General features: G+C 31.0%; 1 protein-coding gene across 3 annotated transcripts in view; it reads left to right on the top strand.

Moving 5' to 3' along the window:
• Nucleotides 1-25,313, top strand: part of LOC118196312 (synergin gamma-like) — an 82,029-nt gene that overhangs the window by 19,469 nt on the left and 37,247 nt on the right. For 2 of the 3 annotated variants that reach the window (XM_085824961.1, XM_085824962.1), the window contains exons 4-9: nucleotides 3,532-3,743; nucleotides 6,395-6,556; nucleotides 13,314-13,502; nucleotides 17,851-18,089; nucleotides 18,827-19,133; nucleotides 23,053-24,055. In XM_085824961.1, the coding sequence (XP_085681087.1) occupies nucleotides 3,532-3,743; nucleotides 6,395-6,556; nucleotides 13,314-13,502; nucleotides 17,851-18,089; nucleotides 18,827-19,133; nucleotides 23,053-24,055 (2,112 nt within the window). The remainder of the gene's footprint in view (nucleotides 1-3,531; nucleotides 3,744-6,394; nucleotides 6,557-13,313; nucleotides 13,503-17,850; nucleotides 18,090-18,826; nucleotides 19,134-23,052; nucleotides 24,056-25,313) is intronic. The other variant, XM_035367742.2, reaches the window with a different exon arrangement.

The following is a 25,313-nucleotide window of genomic DNA, read 5'->3' as shown; positions in this document are numbered from 1 at the left end:
AATAATCTTAACTTATAATTAACTAAACCTGATTTATAGTCAGTCTGACTGTAATATAGTATTTTATTTCTTTGCCATTTGAACTTCTAAAGATGAAAAGAAAAAAAAAAAAAAAAAAATTGGGGGGGGGGTTTCAAGAAATGTATTGGGTACTTCTGTATAAAAGCAGCTGTCGCAGTTTGTCACCAAACTTAGTAAATTAAATTGACAAATTTGTAATTTCAAATCTTGTACAAATTGCCATAAACCTATATATTGATCACTGTAAAAAGAGAGGGTCATTTGTTGATAATATTACATAGTTAAATTTGATTTTGTTTAGTAAGTATGTATTTAAATAATTAGAAATCAGTTTGTTGCCACTTGTTCCACTTTAATATTTAACCCAGTGTTACTCGCACAAATAGTACTCGCACCAGGCCTCAGTTTATAGTAGATTTATATTTTATGCAGGTCATTAAACACCACATTAAGCATTTACTGTCAACATAATTTAAGATAAGGTTTTAGAGTTCTAATTTTATTCAATATATGTGTAGAATTTTTTTTTTTTAAACTTACGAAATTTTATGTGCAATTAGTACATGTTAAAATAAAATTATCTGCACGGATATTTCTTTCACATTTTGTACAAATTATTTTAGATTTTCTGTCCTTTGAACTTGGGCGAATCTAGCACTTTTTCTCCTAATTACCTTTCTGTTTTTAAACAGCAGATTCTTTGCTCTTGGAAGCTAGTTTATCTTGCAAATGTTGAGGGAGACATGGTACAGTGCACCTCTCCGCTGCATGTTATTTCAGCAAATCTATTGCAAGATCTCTCGAAAATACACTACACTTCTTGTGCTGTAAAGATGGATGTTTTGAGTATTGGAGTAATATTTGAGCATTGATTGCAGCAGTATTTAACAATATAAAGAACAGAACCATCAGCCATCTTTTGCTGATTCTTGCAGTTGAATACGCTGCTGACATTTGGCCTACTACATCAACAGCTCCTTTTGTCAAATTATAAAATGTTATTATTTCAGGTTTTGTTTTTTTTTGCCTCGCCTGTTCTTTGCTCAATAATGGCATTGTAGATAATTTTTTTTTTTTTTTTTTTTTAAATACGACACTAAAGTTATATCTTAGGATTTTTACTGTTCACAAACTCTTTTGGTATTTCTCTCTTGTTCTTTTGTATAGTGCCCACTAGAGTAAGGTTCTTCTGAAGGAGATATTTTGCAAGTTCATAACTAGTACAGTCAAATACTGAAAATCCGCCAACTCCTGAAATCCATGTTGCCTCTTGTAATATAAACATTCAGTTTATAGGTTCCGGAACCCTCAACATGGAGTACGAAATATCAAAGAAAAAATACCTACTAAATAATGACGTCATAATTACCGAATAATAATTAGTCATAATGGAAATACCAAATTATTGACATCTTGATAAAAGTTTTTTCCTCTTCTATCTGCATCGAGGTAAAAAAGCAGACGATTCACTAAACTCTTTTTTTAAGATTATGATTCATGTTGTTGTATTTTCTGAGCTTTGTTATTTCACAAGATTGTTTAGTGCGGCTGTTTTTTCATCAGGATATTTTGTGGATAAATTAAGAATATTTTAAATTTCAGCGCTTTTTAATACAATGACAGATAAGAAATGCCCTCATGATTTTACTGCTTGCAACGTTGTAAAACGTAAACACGTTGCATTGACGATAATGCAAAAAGTAGAAATTCTGCAAGAGATGTAGGCAGATGCTTCTCCTCGGTTTATAGCAGAATCGTATGGAATTGCAACACAGACTGTATATGATATACAGAAAAATAAAGAAAAGCTGTTGAAATTTTACAGCAATAGTGATTCAAACACCAAAAATCCTTACATGAAGCGAAATTGGGAAACCTTGATGCTGTCTTGTACGAGTGGTTCTGGCAGCATTTGAGTGATGGGATACTGATTTCAGGACCACTCCTGAGGAAAAAGGGGAAGCAGATTTATGCTGGTTTAAAAATAGAGGAGCCATGTGATTTTCAGCAGTGGTTGGCTGAGCAGATTTAAACAGAGACACGGTATACGTAGGAATTTATTGATGAATTTTCTGTGTTAGTGGCAGAAAATCTTAGCCCAGAACAGGTTTTTAATATGGACGAGACTGGACTTTTTTGGCGATGTTTGCCAAGAAAGACATTTGTAATAAGCAAAGAAAGTGCACCCTCAGGAGTGAAAGAAGCTAAAGAAAGAGTTACCATTTAAGTATGTTGCAATGCAGCTGAAACTTACAAATGCAAATCAGACAAACCAAACTAATGCAATGCTTTAAAAGTTTCACGGTAAGAAGCACAGAATTTTTCAATGATTCTTATAAAGCGTCTTCTGATTTCTTTATTTGGATTGGTTTCTATTGCAAAATCAGACAGTTATGCCTTTTTTAACAATTCATTTAATTTCTTGTGAATTAAAGGCATTCTATCTTCTTCATTATTCACCGCTTTTGCTGTCATTAATATGATAAAATTGTCTAGTTCTTCATGCAAGATTTCTCAGTTAATTCTTTCACATTTCCTTTTTCCATATCTGAAAAATCCTTCATCGTCAGTATCTTTTGTAATCTGTACAATTTCTTTGGCTTCATTTTCAGTCTTTGTAAATTCTTTAAAAATTGTTGAAAACTTCTGGCCAGAGCTGATTACAGCAGCCATCCAGTATTGATGAATGAATGTCGAACTGTGTGTAAATGAAATTCTGGCGTTGGACAAATTAAATGGAAATGATTGAGGTAACATGTATGTGAAATAGCATTTTTTAAATCTGTATTTGACAAAGATTTACTGTACTGTATTTTCTACATTTAATCACCTTCTAATTAACACTGCATAGAAACCAGGAGAGAAAAATAAGCAATGCATACTATTTCTGTTAATAGCTTTAAGTGATGGACATATTTATTACTTTCAAAAAGCACATATAAAAAGACCCACTAATATTACCACTATAGTTTCAAAGGACTTATTTATTAAATTTCAATATTATTCTTTTTACTTATACAAAATGCTTTCTTATTTGTGCATATGTTTTGCATTGACCATAAATCAGAAATTTGTAAATCATATGGTGGAAAAAACTAGGGGAAAAATATTCGATTAAATTCAGTGTTTGGATTTGAATAAATACAGTATATATTTTAATTGTTATATGCTTGTTAAATATGGAATTTAATATAATCATTTAAAAGAATGATCACATATTCTCATGTTTATTAGCGGCCGAGCGGTAAAGTCGCTGAACACTGGTAGTTTTGTCCGAGGTTCGAATCCCGCGAATGGGGCTGGCTGCATGGGTGTTTTCATGATTTTCCCCATGTGTAACTTGTATACGAGCCAGTTTCTCTTAGAAAGTCCTCCATGAAGGCATCCCTTCCCTTAGGCAGATAGCCCTCGAGACTTTGACGTAATTAAGTAACCTAACCTAACCTTAACCATGTTTATTAGCATTTTTCCTTCCCTATACGAATGTGATCTTTTATTTTTTCCTTGCAGTACAACCAATGCAGATCCTGCTAAATTATTAGAAGAGCAAAAGAGGATAGAAAAAGAGAGAAATTTTCAGTTGCAGCAGCAAAGATTGAAACAGTTCACAGTTGCTGGTAAAAAAGGTAGCTTGAATGCTGACAATCTTATAGACAGCATGTTTGGAAAACTCCAACCGAAGAAGACCAATCCTGCGTCTACGTCCAGTCTTAAACCTATTGGTAAAAAAATAAAAAAAAATAAAAAAATACTTTTTTTTTTATCCAGATTTTTATAAAGTTTTTTTTTTTTTTCCCCAGCACTAAAATAATTTTGTTTTAAGTTATTGTGGTAAAACAAATGTTATGGTACTTCTTTGTTAACCCTTTCGCTGTCCTCTCCTGTCCGTGAAAATCCGCCCCCCAGTGGCCGTCCGTTTTTCGTAGCGTGTAATGTTGTTTTCTCTGTACATCATGAATTTTGCAGTGGATGAATGTCAATGAATATTAATTATAAGGAAATAAAGCATAATGGAAAAATAATATCTCTGCTTATTTCTAACAGCAGGATAATTTGATAACATCTGTTCCAGGCGGTCCACTTCTCCCATTTTGTTGTTGTAGTCTGTAAGTACGCATATACATTCTTTGTCGCTAAAACTCAATAATAAATTATAAAGAAATTTCGCTTACCTGTCAGACGCATTCTCGCCTTTTGTCATTTTCTCTAGATTTTATTTGAGGACACAATACATTTACAATAAATGGAAGCACATATAAACTTTAGTTAGTGTTTTGCATTCATGTTACATCTTTCTCAGTCATCAAGGTTCTGCACGAGTTCAAGGAATCCAAGCACACACAGCGCTATCTGGTGCAATACAGTTTCTACATAGTCTTTTACAGTTATTAGTTTTTTACAGTACTTTTCCGTGTTTCATCGCGTTGTTATGGCTGTACTCATCAAACGTATATCCTTCTTGTCTTTCCAATTCACAACCTTATTTTTTCTCTTTTTCTGCTGAGTAGACGTTGAAGCCATCTCTCACTGTCTTGTATCTTATGTAAGATGGTGCGAATATTCATAAAACCCGGGGTAAATTCAATTAGAAATAGAATGCTTGATTAGTGCTACCCTCTAAGAGGTATAGAACAAACAAAAATAAAAACTCAAACAAGTAAACATTTAGAAAGCATTTTAAATGTTTAAAAGTTTTAAAATGTAGAAGAACGCTTGAACCGCGTTACAGCCTCCCTGTAGAAGTTTCACTTGAACGCGCTAGACGCGTTATGGACGATGAAGAGGTTAAACTAGCCAAAATGCTTTATCGCTAAAACTGATAAACTTAATCACCCAGTCTGTAACATGTAAATTTTAAATATTTTTTGAGACTGATGTGGTGGGTGCTTTAACAAGAATGTACCAATATTGTTATTTTTTTAACCAGTTAATAATGATGCAGTTTTTATGTGTAATATTATTTTTATTAAAATGTGAATTATTAATTTTATGACAGTTTTGGGGTTAAACAGTTTAACTACTTTCTTCATATTTGTAATTGTACTTTATGTACATTTTATTATCCTAGATATAAATTTAAGAATCTAGTATATGGATTTTAAAATAAGAATTTTTTTCATTAATTTCATGTAAATAACAGTACTATTCCAAAATAGTTGAGCATTTTATTTTACAGCGAAACCTTTATTTCATGAATACAGTTTGTTTCCAAAGGCTGTTCATCATTCGGAATGTTTGTAGTTTTTGGACCACAGATGATTGTTTATCTAAATTTTACAACACTACTCAGTGCACAGGTTTCTAACAGAGAACCAATGGAAATCATTAAATTAAAACAAAAAATAGAATAAAACTTTGCCGCCATACAAAATTAGGTTATATAGAACCATAATGTTTATTCTCATGTATTCTGCTTAAGTTCTATAATCTGTATTTTAATGTGTTTCTTAGAGTCTGTAATTACACAAATAGTTCTGAAAAGTAAAAGAAGCATATTTAGTCTGATAGCAGAGAATTAATAATCAGCAGTATGGTTGTTTAAAAAAATTCTTTATGTATTGATTGAAAATATATTAAGATTATTCCAATAAATGCACATATAAATATTTCAGATATATGTATTTTAAAACAAATGTACGAATATCTGTCAAAAAATACATATATGGATTTACACTGTATTTACTCACGTATTCCTTCCCCTCCCCAGCATTTTAGTGCCAGGTTCGGACAATTTTAAGAATGTTCTCAGAAGTTTCTCCTTCATCATTGCATTCAGGTAATGAACCCCCACTAAATTTTTAAATGGATCTATCGTGCAGTGATCTCTTCACATTACTAGCAAAGGTAAAGTTGCAAATTACCTGCGAATGTCATGCCGAACATTTTCCTTCTATCAAACTTCATGCCAGCATAATATTAGAACCGATCCATCATAGTGAAGCACATGCAGACTGACATTCAGTTGGCAATTTTACCGAGTCACCTGCACATTTACTTTCTCTAATTATTTCTAAATTATGCAAAACTTAAAAAGTAGCAGAGACAACAATGAGAACAGGCAAGTTCAAGTTAATGGGAAGTGGAAATGAAGATATCTTATAAGATAGTATAATGTTAATATTACTTTGTATTTTTTTATACGAAGTAATATTGTGATAGTTACCTGTAGTTTACCAATGATCATGTTTCATTTGTTACTTTCTTTTCCTCTAACCACCCTCTTCAGAAATTAAGTTATCTGCATAATTTTTTCCTTTTGATAATCAGACAATAAGATTAGCCAAACAAAGGGGGGAATACAGTCTTAGAAATATGTGAAACTAAAATTCTGGTTTGTTTGCTCATGTATTTGTTTATTTCCTTTTATTTATAGATATTAATAGTAAATCCCAGAAATCTAACTGCACTGATGAGAATGTATTAGAGTCATGTAGGGCAAATGAAGAAAAAAAAGAAAATATTCAACAGACATCTCGTAGTCAAAGCCAAGTTACATCAAGTAATTTCTCACAGTTGAATGCAAAAGATGTTAAAGGTTTGTATATATATTTACATTTTCTGGTAAATGAATTGTTATAACATAAATAGTGCTTTTATCATAAAAAATGCATATATTGTAGCTATAAACTGAATATTGCTTAATAAATTAAAACACTTCACAATTAGTTGCATTATACACTGAAGAGTCAAAACATTATGACCATCTACTCAACAATGCATTGTGCAACATTAGACTTTCAAAACAGCTCTAACTCGCCTTTGTATGGATGCCACAAGTTCTTGGTAGATGACTGGAGACAGGTTGTACCAAATGTCAAAGCAGCGGTCACACAAAGTCGAGATCTTCTAACATAGTGGTGTTTGAGCTCTGAGCTGCCAGTCCATGACATCCCAAATGTGCTCGGTCATGTTAAGATCCTGCAAGTTAAATGGCCAGGACATTGCTTGTAATTCATCTTTATGCTCATCAAACCACTGTAACACTATTCAAGCTTTGCGACCTGGGGCATTGTCCTGCTGGAAGATTCAATTTCTATTTGGAAAGACAGAACGCTTGCAAGGTGCAACTGATCTGCAGTTATGTTCAAATAGTCCGCAGCTTTCATGGTCTGTCCTACTGTGACTAAGGATCCCAGAGCCGCTTGTGAGAACATCCACCAAAGCATAATACTGCTATCACCAGCCTATATATGACCTGCTGTGCAGAGGGAAGCAACTGTTTGCCTAGAAGGCGGTGTACAGTGACACAGCCATCGATGTGATGAATGAGAAATCGTGATTCATCCAAGTAGACAACTGTCTTCCACTTATTCATGGTTGAGTCCACTGAATGGCATTCAATTCATTGACACATTTTGCAAGCTGATTGTTGTTTCCGCAAGCAATTTGAGAAAGAACATGCTGCAAAACATCTTGATGTAACTAATCTTGAAGCTTCTAATTATGCTTTAGTCCAAAGGCTGTAATTCTGATGTAGCATTAGGTAGGGAAAATTGTTTAATTTCACTTTTACATTTGGTGTGTGGACTGTTGATTCATCAAGAAATAGCAGAATCTTTCTATTTTTTCTAGACATTGTCTCATGAAGAGCAATCAATAACTCTGACATTATGCTTTGTGTCAATCATGACTTTTTATTATGATGCCAATGGATCGATAAAAGCTTTTGGATTTCTTTGTTTGAAGTATCTTGGTTTTTTGTTACAAGTGGTTACTCTTCTTCCATATTATAAAAAAATAGCATAGTAAGATATTCCTTAGAGCTTTTACCAATGGAGCACTTTTCTTTTTTGAAGCATAGAGTTTTATTAGGCAAAATTTGATAAAATAATCCAGTTTCATCTGCATTGTAGGTGTTTTTAGGCCCGTATTCACAAATTTCATTTAGTTTTTTTATCGAGTACATTACATGTTACATATCTACTGATTTTCTCCCCACTACAAATAGTCTTAAAACTAATGTTATGTATTTGCTTAAATTTTTCTAACTAACCATTTGATGCTTTGAAGCTCATTAGTCCCAGACTCTCCGAAATTTCATTTGCTTTATCTTGCAGTAATACTCTTGGAATATTGTTTGTTCTTAAGAACAAAACTAATTGAACACTACTGTATCATTATCGCGTGTTTTAGTTTTTCTAAATTTTATAGTCGTGAAATGTTCATTTAAATTAGTAATCCATTATGTGTTTATTCTATCCTTTAGGATATAATTTACTTTGTTTTTACTTATTTTAAATTTCTTCCCTAAATCTCTCAAACTAAGCTTTTCAGTTTCTTGTACAGGAATTACATAAACTTCTTGTTTTAATGTTAATTTTTTCCTCTGTGAAGCCATGCTACATAACACAAGTAAAAATTAATACACAAGTACAAAACTATACTTCTTTTCCTCCCCAGTCCTAGCAAGAACTAAAAATAATAGAACTTTTCACTCTGTCCTTGGCAGGTGGTCCAGTCATCTCACCTCCATTTCTTTGCTATTGGTCCCTATCTTGGATTGCATTGCCTTACAATTTGCTAACACTGTTTTTTCCCCCTATTGAGAACTGTAGCAAGAATAACTGGAATGTGAATAAATGTGAAATATCTTTTTGATTGCTCCACAACTTACATTTTTCCAATGTATAATAAACCTTTTTCCTGTTGAAAAGAAATTTAACTTTTCATTACACTGTTCCCTTTATACAAAATTCTTTTTCACTGAGCTCAAATTTGTTTTTGAAGCCTCAAAAAAGACTACTAACAAAGACAAGTTCTGTTTTTATTTATTCCTGTATCTCTTATCTAATTATTGAAGCTTTGTTTTCCCTTAATTAGAGGCACATTAATGTCCCTGTTAAAAGGGGCAGGGACCAACAGAATTGTCCTTTTACAGGAGGTTCTACTGTATTTGTCCTTAGAATTTAATCATATTGCGAAGAAACAGTAGTACCTAAAACCATCAAATTTTGAACATGCCTTACCTTAATTAGAGGCACATTAATGTCCCTGTTAAAAGGGGCATGGACCAACAGAATTGTCCTTTTACAGTAGGTTCTACTGTATTTGTCCTTAGAATTTAATCATATTGCGAAGAAACAGTAGTACCTAAAGCCATCAAATTTTGAACATGCCTTAGTCTTCAACCCAGCCATGTGCACCTCAAAGACAGAATTTTATATTTGTTTCTTATTTATTTCATATCTTGTATGAATTTGGGGAACTTTTCATTTCTTAGTAATATAATAGCTTTTGTGTTGCATTTTAGCAATTTAAAAAATTGTGTTACCATAGACTTAATGTACTAGTGCATTGCCAGTTGATAAAGCATAGGATATTTAATTTTTCTTTCAAATTTAATTCTGTTATTGATTAACAAACTAAAAAATATAAAAGCAACAAATTCAGTTCTCCGTTGCATAGAATAAAAATGTGAAGTATCAAAGAAAAACCAATTTTAAAAGTTTGTTATGTAGTTTTTACTAAGTAAAATGTTTTTTATGTTTACGTTTTGTTTTAACAAAAAAAAAAAAAACTTTTAAATCATCTTTTAAAATCATGACAAATTTTCTTTTTTATAATAATAATTATTTTAGATGCTTGGGCATAAAAGTGGCTAATTTATTAAAAGATTGATTGATTTAAAGGTAGTAAGTTATTACATATACCTGTAATATTCTTTCCTGTGTCAGATGAGTAGTTCTTGGAATACTGCAGTGCAGTGAAGCATAGGTGCTTTTTTTTAATCATCTCTCAAATATAATAAGTCTGTTGTTGATTCACAAGCTGACTGCCATTTTTCTTTGGGAAAGGATTTCTTTTATCTTTTGCATGCCTTTTGAAGGGTCCAGTTCTGAGTGTGATTTTTAGACAAAGCATAAATTTTTTATTTAACTTTCAGATTTAATCAGTTTGTTATTAAGGAACTATATTGTTTAAAAACAATAAATGCAATGTTTAAAAATTTAAATCTTTTTTTTTTTTTTTTTTTTTTTTTTAAGAGTGTAGTTAATTACTATCCATTTGTAATAACTGTCATGCAGTGTTTCATTTCCTAAGAAATAGAACACTTGTGGGGTTTTAGGGGATGAGAGGCAAAATACTCGACATGCCTCTTTCTCGTTTGTCAGTTTGCCTACGTAATGGTGAAAACCGCCGTTTCCTCTTGTGCTAATATACTTAAAAATCAAATAGAAACTATCTCTTTTTCAAACATTAGAGTACTGTCTCTTAATTTTAGAGTGCTAATTTTTTTCCTTGCTAAATTTAATTATTATAATGGCATTTTGTTGCAAAAGTCTCAGTCAGGATGAAATTAACAAGTTGCTGAGAGATTTAGAAAAGGAAAATTTCACTGGTACTGATTTTAATTATTCAGGTGTAGACGGAATATGCTTTGATCAATCCTTTAAAAAAAGATAAAGATTTTGAAGACAATATTAGTAATATATTTGAATAGAGACGGCCAAATAAGCATAAGAGAATTGAGATTACTGAAAGAAAAAAAAGAAAAGAAACTACATTTAGAAGATCCTAGTGTAAACAAATACATAACACTGAATTTTTCAGGTTTAAACACTATCACCATGTTTCAGGTACTGGTGAATGAGCTAGGTGTACAGTCATTTTCATGTTTTTCCCCATGATAAATGTGAATCAGAATCAGTTATTCTGAGTCCTCCATGAAAGTATCACTTTCTTTAGCAAAACTTTTATTGTACTTTGCCTTAATCAAATAATCCAACTGATGTTTAAACTTATACCTTTAGGCCAGTAAATATTGTATTAAATAACAGCCAGCTGTTATGCAGATAAGACCATTGAAAATCTTGTTAGGTAACAGATAGTTTGATTTAGATTCCAATACAAGTGAATGAACAGACTTCATAGGCCTCCACTCCATATATAACATGATTATAAATGCTTTTTCTGAAAAAGTCCTCGACAAAGGTTAAGTTACATTAATTAGTTAAGACGAGCAGTTCGAGGACTATCTGAACATCGGGAGAGATGCCATCATGGAATACTTCTTAAGAAAAATTGGCTCATATTCACAGTACATCCGAAGAAAGCCACAAAAAATCTCTAATGTTTGCCTGGGTTTTAACCTGGGCTGAATTGCTAGTGTTCAGTGATCTTATCACTCTTCCCTTGGTGGGTTCCTCCACCAAGGTATTTCTATTTTGAGGAAACTAGTCCTAGCTTGCATTGTCATAATTGAGTAAGCAGCAAGCATTCCATTGTTAAAATGAACAAAAATTTGTTTTTTATTTGGCTAACATTCGCTACACATGCATCTATATTTATGCAATGTTTAAAATTTCAGCGATTTTCCACGCTTTGTTACCAGATTTCACGTTTTTAAATCCCCTTTTACAAAGTGGATAAAACTACTTATATTGTTTTGGTTCCATTTTATACTTGAGCCTTGTGTGTAATAAGATGTTACTTTGGTCCTTAACTCAAGTATTAGTGCATAAAACTGTTAACTTGTTCAACGTTCTCTATTATGCTGGCTATTCTGTCCAATTCATCAGGACATAAATAAGAGACAATTGTCTACATAATAAATTTTCATTCATTATAAATTAAATAAAAACAATTTATCTTTAGATTATCTTTTAGCATGGCATCTCTGAAAAACTTATTTAGATATAACTAAGGCTCACTTAACACCTAAATTGAATCAAAACGTCGGTTACTTTGCATAAAATTTCAGCCAGTTTTAATTTCTTGAAACTCGTATATTGTACAAGAGATAAAGGGAATTCAGATAAATTGATTAATAAAAAATATTTTGTTTAAAAATGGAATGTTGTTTTCTCTGTAATAAGGTATATTCCAACTCACTAATAAATATATAAGAGTTAGGATTGATTTATGGTAAAGCACACGAACGTTATTTGCTTAAGGGGATAGATGCTTTCGTGGAAACTTTTTTAAGAGAAAGCTGCTCATATTTACATTCTTCGTGGAAAATTCCACATGTAATCAGTCCATTGTCCTGGAATTTTATTAGCTTGATTTGGTTTGTTTACTAGATTATACCAAAGCACACAACAACTATAAGGGAAGAAATGCCTTCATGAAGGACTTTCTTAGGCAGGGGTTGGCAACCTTTCTGGAGTTGAGAGCCATTTTTGCTCTGATTGCGTAAATAATTTTTTTAAGAGACAAATGCAAGTACGTACACCGGTAATGTTAGAAAAAATAATGAAACAGTTAACCGCTGTGAAACACGTATTTATTGTGAAACCAAAACATATTTTACATAATAACAAAACATACTGTTGGACATATTAAAGAAAACAAATAAAGATTTTAATAAATGATTAAAATAAACTTAATGATAAAAACCTAATTTCAGTAGCTTATATAACTTTACTTAAAATAAAAATTAAATGTAAAAAATAATAAAAATGCAGATATGTAATATTGTGAGATTGTTGGGATTGGGTAGAGGGACAAAGTTGATCCAACTTTGGTGAATATTCAGTAGTTTTTAACTTCATACAATTTTCAAGGCTTTCATCATTAAGCATACTTCTTTTGCTTCATTCTTTCAACTCGTTCAGCAACTTTGCCTTCAATTCAATTTAAAAATATTGTTTGTGGAATTTGCCAGCAATTTTTTCATCTTCACTAAAATTTCTACAGGAATACAATATTTTGCCACAAAATCGCTCAAGGAAATTATGATGACATGCATTTGGTAGGTAATCAGTGCATAGTTTCAAATTTGTGCAATTTTTTTTTTTTTTTTTTTTTTAGTGAAAGCAGATTGCTTGGTGTATAAGGGGAAGAAAAGTACTAAAAAGTTAGAAATGTTTTTTTAAATACATAAATATCATATAATTCTCAATTAATAAAGTTAATTCACATTGTAAATTTTTAAAGTGTATGTTTCTTTAGATAAGTTGATAATATTTTCCAATTTATAATAAATATCAATCAGAGGGTATTTCTTTTAATACATTTGTGGAAATGGCCAATTTTTACCTTTGTATCTGTAAAAAATCACCAGTTTATGGGAAAGGCAGTTCCATTAATATGTAAGTATCAAGAAAGAAATAAAAAATTTTACCTTTCAAGAGGCTTCTGAAACAGCTTTTGAATTGTTGTAACATTTATAGGAAAGCAGAATCGAGTAGTATTATTGGTGAGCATTGGTACTGGCAAATATCAAAGTATCACACTTTGCAGTACCTTTTATGAACTTTTAAAAAAATGTTAATAGAAATCTTTAACCATATTTTCTGCTGTATATATATTTGTACTGCAGTAAGTAATAGCGAAGTATTGCATTTTAGAGCTAAGTGTCATGATGCTGGAATGTTCAGATTTATCTCGTCCTCAAAAGGCAAATACTTTCCAAAAGCAATTGATGAAAGATCTGTCACATGCATCTCAGCAAAAAGCTACCTTTACTGCTAGTAATAAGGCCAGAGATTGGCGGAATGTTCAAGGCTTGAATGATGTATTCATTTTACCAAAGTCACGTAAGTTTTATTTCCTGTGCTTTGATGTAGGTTAAGTTCCTGTGATTTTTCATTAATATTTTATGTGCATGTTTTCTCCACTTTGTGGAAGTAGAACCTTTCTGAAAACCTGTTACAAGCTGAAAATAACATAAAGCAAAGAAACAATTATCATTAATTTATATGAAGAAAATCTGAGTATTCCCATATATAAAAGGGTCACAAATCTGCCTCTCTTTTACCAAAAATTTTTCTAGTTTTACTATCTTTGTTTGAAATTTGTTTTTATGAGTTCTGCATTTTTTATTAAAAGCACAAAAATTGTGCTGGTAAATCTAAGGGCATATACTTTGTAGATATTTGCAATACCAATTAAATTCTCCCTTGTTATTTCATTTTATTCTCCCTTTCACTTTCTTTTAGGAATATTAATTCTTCTGTTGTGCATCACTGTGACAGTTTTAAAGAAAAGCGATAAAAAATTAGAGAAGGATTAGAACTTGTTGGCGGAAATTATGATTTACTGGTTTGCAAATTTCATGGCAGAGTTTTAACAATTGCTATTATTAAGATATAGTTAAAATAATATATTTAAATTACATGTTTTAGAAAATATTTATATGTTTTTAATATTTATGTATTAATTGCTAAAATATTTTTGTCATGTTTTAAAATGTGTTTATCTCATGTATTAAAATGTTTTGGCGATTTTTGAATAACTGGATTTAAAAATTTAAACAGGATATTGAATGTTACAAAGTAGTTTGCAAACTACTAAAAAAGAGCAATAAAACTTTTGTATTAAAATTTATGTATGTCTAATTTTCCATTTTTTATAGTAAGTGTTTTTCCAGTATGATTGTTTCACAACAAATATTCTGAAAATCAAATATAGTACACAGTTCGTATCAGTAGAAATAACATGTGTGTTATGTAATTTTATTTTTCAAAGCCAAAAATTGAGTGATTACACTAAAAAAGTTGGGCGTGAGAGTAATGCCCTAAATCAACCAATTTCCAAATCCCTCCTTTTTTTTTTTTTTTTTTTTGAATTATTATGAATTATTTAATTTTTAACTGACGATGCAGAAGTGAGGATATTGGGTTATTCCAGATTTTGAACTTTATATCAAGTAAGAACACTTGCATTTTTTTATAATCAGTAGTTGTTGAATGATTTATTCTTAGTTGCTTTAGCAGAATTCTACCTTTGTGAGCTTTTAATATCAGGTCCCACATTCTTTTTTTTTTTTTTTTTCCTGCTGCTGCATGATCTTTTGTTGCAATGCCTAGTAAAATAGTATTTCTTTTTGTGGTTTTCAAAGTCTTCTGGTATGGATGTTACATTTATTTTGGAAGAGTTGTATAACTGTTCATCATTTGACAATTGTCAGAGTGCATAATCTGTATTGTTTCTTAAAAATAAATAAATAAAAATGAGGGAAAAACAATGAAAAATTTTGAAGAGAAAATCAATGTTAATTCTGCTGAATCAATGTTAATTCTTACCACTTATTTGCAATGATGTTGCACAGCTCTTCATGAATCAATGTAAACATTTGGTGACTGGCACCCTGTTAATAAAGAAGTTCCCTTAATTAAATTTCAAATGAAATTTTCGTGTCATTTATGTGATGCTAATTATAAAAACTTTTTTTGTGTGTGTGTAGTTTTAAAGAGTAGTTTCAAGTTTTGGGGGCAGTCAGTTTACCAAAGAGTGCTAGTCTAAACCCAGGAAATATTTTGCAATGATTATTCTTTAGCTACCCCAAGAATAGCTCTGATTTTCTCAGCCATTATACTTTCGTCACATAAGTTCAATGAAATAGGACTCAAATCATGTGTATCATTCCCCCTTTGTTTCTTGTTGTAATGCTTACCCACAATCTCTCTATATGTTCTGGCATCTCTATTAGGTACTTCAAACAGAAAGCATATGGCTTTCATATCATGTGTCTGAATGCTCACTGAATATTTAGGTAAGATCCTTCTGAAATTGTTTTTTTTTTTATATACACCACGCACAAAAAAAAAAAAAGTACAGTTCTATGTCTCCCGTTCTACTGGGCCGATTGACGAAATTCAACTTGCGTTTTTCATGTCTCGAAAGCGTGACTTATGATATGTATTATATTTACATATAGCATTGTTCTTAATATAGGTATTTTGACACAAAATCAGACTTTTTCTGAAATAACATATCATTTTTTTTCCATATTTCAATCCTATGACTCAAATAACGCCAAACTACCAAGTTTTATAAAAATCACGCGAGTAGTTTTTAAAAAATTAACTCTCAAAATTTTAGCTCCTCAATGTTGAGTTTGGTATATATTTATTAATCTCTCCTTTTTTTTATTAAACTTATTTGATACTTCCTTTCATATTTAGAAATTCAGGTTCATTCCAAATAAAATTTGTCCATTTTTTATGATTTATTTTTTAATTTGTATCTTTACAAATTTTTCAAAAAAAAATTTGTATTATAATCTATAAAATTTTTACCGTCATCTTAAAGTAGACATATTTCTAAGCATACTTGCAAAAAATTAGTTTTTTATTCAAAATTTCTGAAGATATACATGAATTTACATATTGGCACATTTGTTTAAAGCGATAAAACATGAAATGTGGTTTAGACACTTTGCTAAAATTATTGCAAAGTAAGAACGATGTGACTTTCTTCCCACTCATGCACAATGTAAAAAGGTAGGAACGAGGTGCCTTTTTTTTCTGCCCTGGCATAATGGAAGGGAAAGGAAAATTGGTTGCCATATATTAAGAGGTTTCCCAAGTGAAATTATTCTTGGTGCAAAAATTTTTATATCTAGGCATAATTTGAGTTGTAGAATTGAAATATGTTAAAAAATTGGTATGTTCTTTCAGAAAAAGTATGATTTTTGTGTCAAAATACCTATGTTAAAACGATGCTATATATAAGTCTAATATATATGCTAAGTCATGCTTTTGAGACATGAAAAACGCAATTTGAATTTTGTCAATCGGCCCAGTAGAACGGGAGATATAAAATTGTCCTCTTTTTGTGTAGTGTACCAAGAGATTCTTGTTGATTTAGATGGTTTTATTGGGGCCTCCAATTTGACCTTTAACATATTTGATAGACATTTCAAAAAATAAACATGGCAACCAAAGACTGAGCAGTAAAGCTATTGATCACTGTACTTCAACCCACATTCAAGTCTTGATCAGCTGGTTGGCTGCATGGGTACTTTCATAGTTTTCATCATGTGTAACATGAATACTGGCCAGTTTCCTTGATTAAGTTAACCGAAGATATCTTTTCTCTTCAGCAGATACATACTTGGCTTAACCCCAAAATTAAATCCAATTTGAGCAAACGTCATATAGTTAATCAGTTATTATATTACAAATATTTATTCCCCTCCCCATCATGTGAATGATAGCATTTCTTCCAACTGACAACAGATGAAATGTAGTATACTCAAAGCATTTTTAATGCATAAAATTAGTTTCCATCACATATATGCTTTTTTTGGGGGTATTCTTTAAATGTATAATGATCTTCAAAGTAAGTTCTTTGTAAAGTTTTATTTTATGACTGTTCTCGCAAAGCATGATAAAATTTCCTTACCTAGAAAAAGAACAGAACAGCATTTTCATTTGATGGCAAATTGTTATATTAATTGAATAGTATTATAATAAATTATTATTATATTAAGAATATTATAATAAAGAAGGGTAATACATAAAAATGAGATAAATGAAAAATTTGAAGGTTTTCATAATTAGAGACCACTAATTATTTCCCCACTCTTCATTTCCCCTCTTTAAACAAGTACTGTGTAATTGTTTCAAATTGCTCAGATAAGTAAGTTTCTAAAATTCACTTTATTTGTTTATTTCTTTTTTTAAAAAAAACCTTCTGGTCTTTATTCTTACAAAATTAGCAGGTATACACTAATACCACTTAATGGCTAGATTTAATATTTTTTATCCTGGAAATTTGGTTTTCATCAAACATTTCAAAGTTGTCATCCCTACCTGCAGTAGCACAGAAAACATTACCAGTCTTTCTGCAACATACAGAGAAATCAAAATGTACTTAAGTCGGTGTTTAAATTTTTTTAAGTAATATACAGTATATTTTATATGTAACTAAATTACTTTGTTGCTTTAAAAAATGCTCCCCTTTTAGCATTGGTACAGTTTTTAATTAGATAAACACCGTCCATCAATAAATATAGTAGTAGAAACATTTTATTTATAAGCTTCAGTCCATTAGTTTCTAATATTTTATTTCTTGTTATTATGGCAGTTGCATCAAAGATCTGTGAATATCTTCTATAGAACTATGAGTTTTCATTACAATTTTGCTATTCATTTATAGGATTTCCAAACTGGTGTACTAAAGAAATCGTTCCAGAGCTATACAAAAAGATTGAAGCATGTGTGACAGCAAATGGCCTGCATGCACCTGACACAAATTTGCTTTTTCCCATATTGATGTCTTCAGGATTGTCAAGAGAAGTTCTTGGCCACATATGGGAGCTAGTCAGTGGGTCCGCCATAGGTCATCTGACCACTGAAGAAATGTATGCAGCACTAGCTCTTATTGCAGTTGCCCAGGTAAAATATATAAATCATATTTTTTAGTTACTTGATATTGCTTGTGTATATTTGCTTTTATTACTTAAACTACATTGGCCAGGAGTTCATTTGAAATATTCCTTTACCAAATATTGCAAAATTAACAAATTATTCAATTTCTCTTCTGTTTAATGTTGTTTTGATTATATATATATGATGTTATTATTAAACGTGATGCTGTTTTGATATATATATATATATGATGATAAAGTCCAAAAATTGATGTATCTTAGGTTCTGCCCTTACATCCTATAATGTGATGATAAAACTCTGAAAAATATGCTTTAAAAATTTGTGTCATGCTTTTACCAAACTATTTCAGTAAATGGCAACATTACCAACAAGTATTGGCCTCTAAAAGATTTTTTTATGTCTTTGACTATGCTTCTTATGAGAGACCCCCCCCCCAGGTTTTTGAAACGTTAAGTTTTGAATTATTCTAGCCATCTTAATCTTGCATAATTTTATTAAACTTAATTTTTTATGGTACCTATCTTAGATCTATGAATTGAGCATATGGCATTGGAAGTTAAAGCAGGATTTTATTATGAGATAAAATTTGCTTTTCTCATCATTAAACTAATATGCTATTGTTTATACTGACACTAATTAAAAGCAAGTCAACATTAAATTTCTGCGTTTTTAGTGTTTACATTATTATTTTGTAACATTTTATTTCTGATAGGATTTATTCAATAAGTAATGTTTTTTAAAAGGCTGGACATCCAATAAATAGCATCGACATCCTCCATCAACTACCAACCTGTCCAAGTCCACAGCTACATTATTTTTCTAGTCCATCTCAAAGTCATGAAATGCAGAAAGAAGTCAACAGTCCTTTACTTCAAATGCCAAGCTGTGACAACTTAAATAAAAACCCTGTTGCTGCAGAGCAATCCGAAATGTCCGGTCATCAGGTGTTACGGCCAGTGGCAATTTCTTTCAAAGACAGTTCTGTTTCTGATGTTCTACTCAATGTTTCAAAGCAGAGTGTTCCTTCTTTAGGGAATGTGAATTCATCTGGTAAGAAAAATTTTTTGTCAATGATTTTACTTTCTTCATGTGTGCCATATGCATGTTACCACTGTAATCCTGAAACAGTTACTAGGAAATAACGTTATATATTGGGTATTTTTCTTCGTGGTACCTTCAAAGAAACAGTCATTATTTGAAAGGACCTTTACCTAGAAACATATGGTTTACAACATCATTCACAAAAGGCAGGTAAAGTGTACTCGACCAACCTTCAGAGCACACTAGAAAAATGCATTTTGTGCTGTCAAAAGGTGTCATCATATATCTCACCCAATAATCCAGATAGCTTTGCTCATGTTGCTTACTGATTAGTATGATTCCGGATTTTGCGAATTAGCTTATGGTTTAGTGTAATCGTATATTGAACAGTATGACAGTTAATGGTGCCAGTTTCCTCTTAAAGTTGGATTCTTTGGGCTGTCACACAAAGTAGCAATATTTCAACATACCAACTGGATCGAGGTTAGGGTGATTTGATGTTTGCTGTCAAACTTGTGTCCTCATATTTCTTCAGTCTGTGAACTGTTTTCATTGAGTGCACTTTCATGTGCATAGCTTTCTGATTGTCTGTGCTTAACAATCACTATTCATGCAAAGAAGTTTCATAATCAAAACTCTCTGTTCCTTTGTGTAGCATTTCATATTGACTAAGTTGCAATGAAGCTAAATCAAATACAACAGTCTTAAAGTCGAACATTTATTTAGCTGTTATAAGTATGTAAAAATATTTTCCGTTTTCTAAGAATATTCTTTCGGACATATTAAATCTGGCACTTTTGTTGGGATGCCCTGTATAAGCTTCAACTGCTTCTTCTGGGGTGTTAAATCAGTGTCCAGCAATGTACTCTTTTTAGTCCAAAGGGATTTGAATCCCGAAGGACTATTAGTTTCGTTTTGGCATTTTGCGTCGGACTCATAAATGTCGGTTCACTTTTCAAACTGTTGCCACAAAATGTTAGAGTCCTGCATTATATTTGAAGAAATTAAATAATGAAAAATCTGCATAAATGTATGTATATTTCTCATATTGTGATAAAACAACGGTACATAGAGTCATCGAATTTTGAATAACGTAATCCTCCAACGAATATGAGCATGTGGAAGTCCAAATTTGAAATTTGTTTTATGATCGATTTCCTATTTTTTAAAACTTTGACGAATTTTTGATTAACAAACTCAAGGATTTCAAAGCGAGCAATGGCAACGTTGTGCAGAAAAAACATTTTTATCTCCAGCGCGTGAGTCTCTGTATCGGAAATTCTAAAGATATGCTCGTTTTAAAACTATTTTGCGATATTGCTGTTGCATTGGATCTTATGGTTTAAGTGCGAGGAACATGATATTTAATAAAGAAAGGTAACACACAAAATGTTAAAAAACGCCCCTTTGGATGTAATTTAAAATCTGAAACATTTCAGTTTTTTTTTTTTTTTTTAGACAAGAAAAATCAGATTGAAAAAGTAATGGCTCGTCAAACTAGTTGCTGAAAGATGTCTTGATTTCGCTGTATGTAACAAAATCATTTACAATGATTGTTTTTTACACAGCATCAATTTTTCTGCGAATGCAATAGTTCTGAACCTATTTTCATAAAATTCATCTCTCAGATTCATGTGCTTGGAAATGATTTCTTTAAACTAACTGTGAGTTTTTGCATTGGAGATAATTCATCACCATGTCATTCAAGGTGTCATTCGAATGTGTTCAAATGACATTTTGTTGTTCTGTAAAACCTTTTCAGAAGTCCATAACCCTTTCAATTAAAACTGATACTTTATTATTACCTTCATAATTTGAAACAATGCCTTTGTAACATTTCTAGCTCTAACAGCCAGTATTCACAAGAAAGTTCAAATTTATGAAAAATCATATGGGCTGAAAGTTACTATTATTGATATTGCCAGAGTCTGAACAATTCAGTACTGCCTCTCATTTATTTTCATTTATTATTGTTATTATTTTTTTAAGAGATGCTGTCGTCAGAGAGTTTGATGTTTAGCATTTAAATTTATTTATGTTGTTACTAATATTGTTTACATTCAAAAGTGCTCATCTCGGGAAGATGGTGTCCATGAGAGGAACCACTTGTGCTTAGACTGTGGCAGAAAATCTCAAGTCAGCCTTCATATGAACAAGTCTGATTGCAAATTGTTTCCTGAATATTATGAATTGTATTTTACACCCAAATAGTCACTTTCAATTTCATTAATAACACTTTAATAATTGTTATTAATGAAATTAATTATTTAATTGAATTAATAATTACTGAAAAATAATAAGCATTGCTAACAAATAACATATTTTAATAATTTTATAATAATTTTTCTTATAAATTATTGTAAATAACATATTAACATATAATTATTAGTAAAAACAATGATATTAACTAATAACTGTTAACAAAGAATAATAATAAAGAGTACATATATTTCCATGTATAAGCTGAAAAAATTCAGCAGGTTTTTTTTTATTACTGAATTTAAGAGGTTGGCATATATACAGGGTGAAAATGATATACAAATAATTTTTTAAATCTATGATTTAATTCCTGTGTACATTAAAAACAAATATGTCAGAATCTGTCTCAGAATTTTGTTTTTAAGTTCTGAAGGTTTCTGTCTACTACAGCCAAGTCCGAATGATAACTTTAAAAAATAACAGAATCTGCAGCCCTTTTTTTATCCAGACATCTTTTACTATATAGCTGAAATGGAGAACTTTGTTTTCATTAAATGAGAGCATTGCTCAAAGAGAAGGGGATCTCAAGATTGTTTGAATTATAGAATATTATAATAACTAAAATTATAGAATAATTTTTTTAAACTGAAATAAGATCATCAAATAAGGTCAAAACAAATTATAAAAATTGCCAACTAAGTTATTAAGTTGCTAAACATTTTTTTTATTATTATTCTAGTCAACCATTTATAAGCAAAAAAGCAACTGTAGTTTGACACAGATTTTGAAGGCGACCAGACACAGGGCCCTCTTCTTCAAGAGCAAGAATATTTCTGCAGAACTTTGCTCCTGCAAAGGGGAAAAAAAAACTTCTGAAAACATCTGCTGCAAATGAAGGACTTTTTTGCATAATTTTACATTAACATGTTCTTTTCCAATGAATGAGGAATATCTTCTGAGCATTAAGATTAGGGTTATAAAATCAATCAAATGATTTCTAGAAATGTTATGAACAGTACATAAAATTGTTCTTGTATTTTCCTAATTAAAATTTATATCTTACTTGCTGTACTTGTACTAAATTATTTAAATTTCCTTACTGTTTTGAAAGGGTATTTTTTTCTTATCATTTATTGTTATCAAAATAGCCATGGACCAATAAGATTGCATTAAGTGGCACTTATCGTAGAGCCAAAGTGCCAGAGGATGGTGCATACCTCAAAATTGAGAGAATCATGAAAGAGAATTTATTGGTACCAAAAGCGTCTTTTTGTCTACATTCTCTTACCCTCAATTCTTTACTGAAGCTGAAGAAAGGTAAATTCGCACTCATCTGATAAATCTGTCTGAATTAGGGAACCCGTTATTCACACTTTTGACAACAGCAACAAACTTTAGTTTATGTATGCGTTACCTACAATCAGCTGATATTTTTTGCAGCAATATTATTTTTGTGTTTATATTCTGAAGTATTTCATAATAAACATTTATTACACCTATTAGTCAAACAAATCTATGAAAAAGTTTCAGCCAACTTAAATAAATGAAGAAAGAAAAGAAGCTTTGCAGTCAAATTTCAAATTATGTTATCATGCTAATATCCAACCAAGAATTATTATCTAAAATGTTATTTATTTTTATTAGTTTTATTTATTATTATTTTAGAATATAAAATTCTTATTTAATGTTTGAAGTGTGAAAAAATCAATCAAGTCTTTTTTTGTTGTAGGTTTTGTGAGCTCTCCCGATGACGAGTTTGATGATTTTAAATCAGCCACTCCCACGGCAGTGAATTTCTCCATACATACACCATCATCCGATCAATCCCATGTGGAAGACGAATTTGATGATTTCAAACACGCTGAGCTTGTCATTCCTTCATCAAATGCACGTGAGGCACAAGTAAAAAATTCTGTATCTACAGCTGTTACAAATTCTATATCTACAACTGTTGCATTTGAACAAGATCTTATGTCTCCTGAAGAGGACAAGTACAGTGTGTTTCGTTCATTACAAGGAACTGAAGAATCTAGTTGTTGGAGTAGTTTCACTTCTGCTTCAAAAACTGAAGGATCTAGTGTTTCAGAAATCTGCAGTCAAACAACTGCTGTTGAAAATTCATCTAGTTCTGTTTTTCCTACAGTGATTGTCATAAAAAGTAACTGCAATACAGATTTGCCGAAAATTATTCAGACTGATGTAAAATCTGTGGTGGACGATGATGAATTTGGTGAGTTCCTACATGCTGATATTTCTTCTGCTGTTATTACTCAAACTGAAAGTACTAATGTAACTCAACCTGAGTGTTTAAATTCAAACTTTGCCGATTTCACTAACTTTAAAGATCAGGAGTTGCATGAAACGTCATCTTTAAATGCTGTGACTTCAAGTGTGGATGATGAATTTGGTGAATTTGCAAGCAGCTTGCCAGTATCATATAAACCAGAATCCCAAGACTTTCTTTTTCATCATGTGAAAGATAATATTTCACTTGCTGAAAGTCAATCGGTTTCTAGTCTGGAGTTGGGAACCTTTGATGGTGGGGGTCACAGCGGCGAGTCAAAATCATCTCTTAGCAGACAAGGCTCCATTCCGAGTCTGGACTTGAAAAGTATTTGCTTAGAAGGAGCTGACTCAGAAGATTGTTTTACAGAATTACAGGCCCATGTTTTTACTAGTAGGGGATCCAAGTCTCCATCTCCTGCCAAAGATCTGAAGGCATCTGATTGTAAGTTTCAGCTATATTTCTTATTAGTTCTTAGTTACAGCTCAGAGGTTCCCAGCAGGGTCAGTATTGACCTCCTGAAGTTTGACAAAATTTTAAGGGTTGTCAATGATGATCAAGAAGTCAATAGATGAATATGCATCAGCAGCTGGGGATCAGCATAATCAATCCCATTGATTACAAAAAAAAAAAAAAAAAAAGTAAAATTTGATAATTGTTTATTGATATAAACTGAATCTTACATTAAGGAAGAAATCATTTAAAATAAATAAAAAGGGAAAATATGCTAAAATGTGTTAATAGTTAATATACTTTAAAAAACAAAAATTTTTAATATTTAAATATTTTACGCAATATAGAAAAGTATAATGCAAGAAACAATAAAAAATACAAAGAATGGGAGACAAGAAACAGGTTGAATATTTCTGAATGGAGTGATTTAAGAATTAAGCTATTTTATGCCAGATATTAAAAGCAAAATTGCATCAGTACCTGAAATGCAGCTATCATATTAATTAAAACTGACTTTTTGTGCAATTAGAATCTGTGATTTTGTTTCTGAAAACTTGTTTATATTTGTAAAATTAATAATAACACATAAGTAGTAAAATATAAATCTAAATGAACTTTTTTTTTTCCCCCATATCCTTTACCTAGTTCTTCTCTCAACTAGGGGGAACGCAGCCGGCTTTTCATTTTGCTGTTAAGTATTTAGTTTTACTTTATGACTATAAAAATGTTCTTTTATTCAAGTTTGTCAAAAATAATCTAAATCAAAATAAATTATATGTTTTTTTTTTTTTTTTTTTTTTTTTTTTTTTTTCCAAGTTTGTGAAAGAAGAATAGGAATGATCTTGCAATGGTGAAAGGATTTCTTGAAGGAAAAAAAGTTGATAACCACTGGTCTAATTGTTATCTTTAAGTTATTTATGTGCAGTTATTTGCTTTGCATGCTGTGTAGCACAGGAAAAAAAAAGTAAGGAAGTCGTAAAACCATGTAAGAAAACTATCGATTTAAAGGGAGTTGATGCAAAGAAAGGGTTCAGAATTCCTGTTCTAGTTACTTAATTATTGTGCGATAAAATCGATTTCCGTTTATTTGGAAAATGCAGAATAAATGAAAAACGGGCAGAGAAAGTCAATAAAAGTAATTTTTTTGAAAAGTAAGGGATAACCTAATTTTTTTTAAAGGGGGGGGAATAGTCCTCTTAAGTAATCAGAAGTTCGTGTTTTAAATAATTGACATGGTCAAGAAATTACTGCAA

Source organism: Stegodyphus dumicola, chromosome 10 (genome assembly GCF_044657685.1).
Source record: "Stegodyphus dumicola isolate Sdum_Otavi_A_Nest chromosome 10, ASM4465768v1".
Lineage (NCBI taxonomy): Eukaryota > Metazoa > Arthropoda > Arachnida > Araneae > Eresidae > Stegodyphus > Stegodyphus dumicola.
This window is presented reverse-complemented; position numbering and strand designations above follow the sequence as displayed.